The sequence below is a fragment of the Eublepharis macularius genome, chromosome 11, assembly GCF_028583425.1.
Source record: "Eublepharis macularius isolate TG4126 chromosome 11, MPM_Emac_v1.0, whole genome shotgun sequence".
Lineage (NCBI taxonomy): Eukaryota > Metazoa > Chordata > Lepidosauria > Squamata > Eublepharidae > Eublepharis > Eublepharis macularius.
This window is the reverse complement of record NC_072800.1, coordinates 63,117,053-63,122,040: the sequence shown is the minus strand read 5'-3', so window position 1 is coordinate 63,122,040 and position 4,988 is coordinate 63,117,053. Positions and strand designations below refer to the sequence as shown.

The window sequence follows — 4,988 nt, the reverse complement described above, 5'->3', positions numbered from 1 at the left end:
AAAAGCTGCTTCTTGGTTAGTCCTCAGTTCCTTGAACTATTTGCCCACTTCTATTTCTGAATCTGACATCAGTGCCCTCCAGAAATACAGGCTGAAAGTTCTTGAGGGGGGGCGGGAAGAGTAGTTTAAATTTTAATTTCTGGGAAAAAGCTGTGACTTAATGTTTGCTTTTCCAAAAAAAAAATTAATTACGACTCTACACGTAATCGGAGTGGGGTAGGGAGTGCAGATGGGAAGAGAGCAATAAAACAAGTGCTAAGAAGCCTCAAAGGGTTTTTCTGCATCGGGAAACAATCATGAAGTTTTCAGTATGGTTTGTTTGTTTGTTTGTTTGTTTGTTTGTTTGTTTTCCAAGTGAAAAACGATTCCCCATAGGAGCGTTTCCCCCCCAAGTCGCAGACTCTAAACGCGAACTCACAAACATCTGTCCCGGACTTAAGGCTTGTCCCGCCCCCCTCCTTTGAAAAAACGATGATAATGATTAGCGCTAACTGGAAAAAACTTAAACGTAAAATCGACAAGCAGTTGTCTGCTCTGTTCTGTTCGTCCCCCGTCCCCAGCATATGGGGCCAAGCTCCTCCCCAGGTCTCCCTTTCTTCTTGCCCGGCAAAGCAAGCCCAGCCACCCGGGCCCCTCTCCCGCCCTTCCCCCCTCCTTGCGTCGCGTCCTGGAAAAGTTGCTGGGAGGAAAGGGGGCGGCCGCCGCCTCCTCCGCTCGGAAGCGAGGAGCGATGTTGGGCGACGGTCCCTTACGCAGGCAACTTAGGCGTCGGTTTCAAGGCTCCTCCCTTCTGGTGAAAGGCAGACTGCGGGGCGCCTGGAAACCGGTTCGAGGGAGCGAGAAGGGCTTGAGGGATTGCCACAAATGGTCAGGCGGCGGCGGTGGCGGAGGGAGAAGAAAAGGCGGCTGCGGCGGCAGGAGTAGCGTCGAGAGCAGCCGGAGCTGCCGTGCGCTCTTGCGTGGCTGGCGGCGGAGTGGAGGATCGTGCCGGGGTGGCCCCTTCCCGTCTGCCGCGCCGCCGCCGCCGCCTCCCCTTCATGAGTCTCAAGTTTGAGCTGGCCGGGGAAGGCGAAGGCAAGGAGCAGCAGCCTGGCTCGTGAGGCGCAGCCGGCGGCGGCGAGAGGAGCAGCGGCAGGAGGCGGCCAAGTATGGCTGAGAAGTGGGCTGTGCAAGTTTGCGGCGGGGCGGCAGCGGCGACCAGGGCGGGCGGCCGAGCCGGCGGGCCCCCACGGCGGCTGCTCCTGGCGCTGCGGCTGGCGGTGCTGCTGCTGCTTTGGGCGGAGGCGCCGGTGCTTCCCGTGCGGGGCCAGGCGCAGCAGCCGCAGCCGCAGCAGTACAACGGCGAGCGGGGCATCTCGGTGCCGGACCACGGCTACTGCCAGCCCATCACCATCCCGCTGTGCACGGACATCGCCTACAACCAGACCATCATGCCCAACCTGCTGGGCCACACCAACCAGGAGGACGCCGGCCTGGAGGTGCACCAGTTCTACCCGCTGGTCAAGGTGCAGTGCTCGGCCGAGCTCAAGTTCTTCCTGTGCTCCATGTACGCGCCCGTCTGCACCGTGCTGGAGCAGGCGCTGCCGCCCTGCCGCTCCCTCTGCGAGCGGGCGCGCCAGGGCTGCGAGGCGCTCATGAACAAGTTCGGCTTCCAGTGGCCCGACACGCTGCGCTGCGAGAAGTTCCCCGTGCACGGCGCCGGCGAGCTCTGCGTGGGCCAGAACACCTCCGAGCGCGGCACGCCCTCGCCCTCGCCCGGGCCCGAGCTCTGGACCAGCAACCCGCAGCTGCGGGCCGGGGGCGGCGGGGCGGCGGGCGGAGGGGCCGGGGGCCCCCTAGCGGACAGGGCCGGCCGCTTCACCTGCCCGCGGGGCCTCAAGGTGCCGGCCTACCTCAACTACCGCTTCCTGGGCGAGAAGGACTGCGGGGCCCCCTGCGAGCCCGGCCGCCCTTACGGGCTCATGTACTTCGGGCCGGAGGAGCTGCGCTTCTCGCGCACCTGGATCGGCATCTGGTCGGTGCTGTGCTGCGCCTCCACCCTCTTCACGGTGCTGACCTACCTGGTGGACATGAAGCGCTTCAGCTACCCGGAGAGGCCCATCATCTTCCTCTCGGGCTGCTACACCGCTGTGGCCGTAGCCTACATCGCTGGCTTCCTGCTGGAGGAGAAGGTGGTCTGCAACGAGCGCTTCTCCGAGGACGGCTCGCGCACTGTGGCCCAGGGCACCAAGCGGGAAGGCTGCACCATCCTCTTCATGATGCTCTATTTCTTTGGCATGGCCAGCTCCATCTGGTGGGTCATCCTCTCCCTCACCTGGTTCCTGGCTGCCGGCATGAAGTGGGGCCACGAGGCCATTGAAGCCAACTCCCAGTACTTCCACCTGGCTGCTTGGGCTGTGCCGGCTATCAAAACCATCACCATCTTGGCCTTGGGGCAGGTGGACGGGGATGTGCTCAGTGGCGTCTGCTTTGTGGGCATCAACAACGTGGACGCCTTGCGGGGCTTTGTGTTGGCTCCTTTATTCGTTTACTTGTTCATTGGCACCTCCTTCCTGCTGGCTGGATTTGTGTCCCTCTTCCGAATCAGGACCATCATGAAGCATGACGGTACCAAGACAGAGAAGCTGGAGAAGCTGATGGTGAGGATTGGGATCTTCAGCGTCCTTTACACAGTACCTGCCACCATTGTAATTGCCTGCTATTTTTACGAGCAAGCTTTCAGGGAACAGTGGGAAAAGAGTTGGTTTGCCCAGAGCTGCAAAAGCTATGCCATCCTGTGTCCTAACCACCACCACCATTCTCCCATGAGTCCAGACTTCACCGTCTTCATGATCAAATATCTCATGACCTTAATTGTAGGCATAACTTCCGGCTTCTGGATTTGGTCTGGGAAGACGCTCAATTCTTGGAGAAAGTTTTACACCAGACTCACCAACAGTAAGCAAGGGGAAACGACTGTGTGAAATTCACACACCCAATTAAGGCGAGCAGGCAAATGGCCCCTGCTATGTCTGCCCATTGTCCCAGCCAGAGAGGGAAGATCCTCACACAACCATTCCTTCGACTCTCCCTCCCTCCCTCTCCCCAACCTTCTCAGCCTAAAAGGATCTGAAAGGAAAGACGCTGGTGGGAAGGACACACCTTTTTCTCCCTTTCTTCAGCTGGGACTAAACTTACTATAAAGTTGGGGATTTACCTTTGAGAGTGTTGTAAATAGGCTCTGTAAGATTTTGTAAGTATATTTGTATTTAAATTGCAACGTTCTCACTTTCGTAATTATTTTGAAGTTTTTAACCCATTTGCAGACTTTTTTTAAAAAAAGAAAGGAAAACAGATAGTTTTTTTTTAAGCATGAGATGAAAACATAGGAACCAAAACAGTCCTCTTTTCTCCCCTGCCCACTTGTTGCTTTTCAAATCGAATCAAGACTGACTTGTTTCATAAGTGGTTGTAATACCCAAATCATTTGCATGATATCCCAAATGATCTTTGGGAAGTTGCAGGCACTTGATCTCTGCTCCATAACAAATACAGGCAAGGAGTGGAAGAGGCTAACCCTTCTCATTCTCTGTATGGCCTGGAGAAATAAAGGAAGAAGCAGTTTTACCTGTTCTAGCTCCTCTGTGGGAGGGGCCGGGGATGGGGGGGTGACTTATGTTAGTCAGTTGGGTTCCTGTTACTTGCCTAAGACATTTTTCAGTAAGCAAACTTAAGTGAGAAACAGCCTCCCAAGCTCTAACAAAAGGTGTGACCTGTTTTAAAATGCATGAAATTGAAAGGCTGTGAATGAAAGCTTCTTTGCAGCTGCAGCCATACTGCATGTCTGATAGTTCTAAGAACTGTCATAGAAACCCAACTCTTTTAACTTTGTGTACAAGCCAAGGAGAAGCAGTTCTTCTCTTCTGCAGAAATCAAACCATTTGGTTCTCATTTTTGCTCTGTGGCTGGATGGAAAGGAAGCTTTTCTGTGTTCAGTGTGATTTGGCGGTCTGTTTCTTAACAGTTTTTTGTTAATAACCGTTTTGCTGGAGGAGAGCTACCAGGGACCGCTGCATTGGTTTTGGAGACAAGCTCAGCATGGCTAAGAATAAAGGGAGAAATCAAAAGTTCTCTGCTCCTTGGTTTATTCAGAGTATTTGTAACATTAACATTTCATTTCTAGAAATCTTTATGAGCTGGTGAAGCTTAATTCCTTCCTGTTAATAGTGATTGAAAAGCATAATAATTTATGGCACCAGCAAAAAAGAAATATAAACTGAATGAGTGGGTGCGAGACCCAAAGAATCTACAAGCTTGACATTTCAGAATACTAATTTATATGTAAAGCTAAGAGAGCCCAAATGTGATTGGACTGCTCTTTCTCTCTCTGAACTGTTACGGCTATTTCCTTAACAGGTTTATAAAGATGCGTCAAATTTAACTGGCAAACACATTTTAATATTTAGTCCTTTGTATGGCAAAACAGACTTGCTGCTTTTCTGATTGTACTGTTACAAACTTTTTATATAAGCACCTGTCATAAATATTATCTATGGCTTACCATACCCTAGAATGCATAACAATGTGAATTTGATATGCGTTTCTTTCTGTTCACTATCAAAATCATTTATATTTATAGAGGAATAGAAAGTTTATATATATAAATATATATATATAAAATACATATTTTTAATTTCTTTGAAATAAATTGAGGTTTTGTACAAAAATTCCTTGTCCTTTTTAATATTCTTCACTGAATATTGTCCTTTTTAATATTCTTCATACTTACTGTATTGTTTTAATATTAAAACTAGGGTTTATTTAAATCAAGTAAAAACTGGGGGGGGGGGGGAGGCTGCATACACCGTATAGATCTACTGTTACAATTAAACCCCTAATGTAGACTGTTTAGAATTAATGAAGGAAATACTGCTGATGGTGAGAAAATTCCTTTTTCTCTCTAACAGAAGTTTAAAGCGTGCCCTTTTTGTTTCTTTATACTAGCAATT

General features: G+C 50.9%; 1 protein-coding gene across 1 annotated transcript; it reads left to right on the top strand.

The window, feature by feature from the left end:
- The first annotated feature begins 845 nt into the window (after positions 1-845).
- Positions 846-4,630, top strand: FZD1 (frizzled class receptor 1). Its single transcript, XM_054991798.1, has one exon. It carries the CDS (start codon positions 1,149-1,151, stop codon positions 2,961-2,963), a length of 1,815 nt encoding a protein of 604 aa, XP_054847773.1. The 5' UTR covers positions 846-1,148; the 3' UTR covers positions 2,964-4,630.
- Positions 4,631-4,988: the final 358 nt, after the last annotated feature.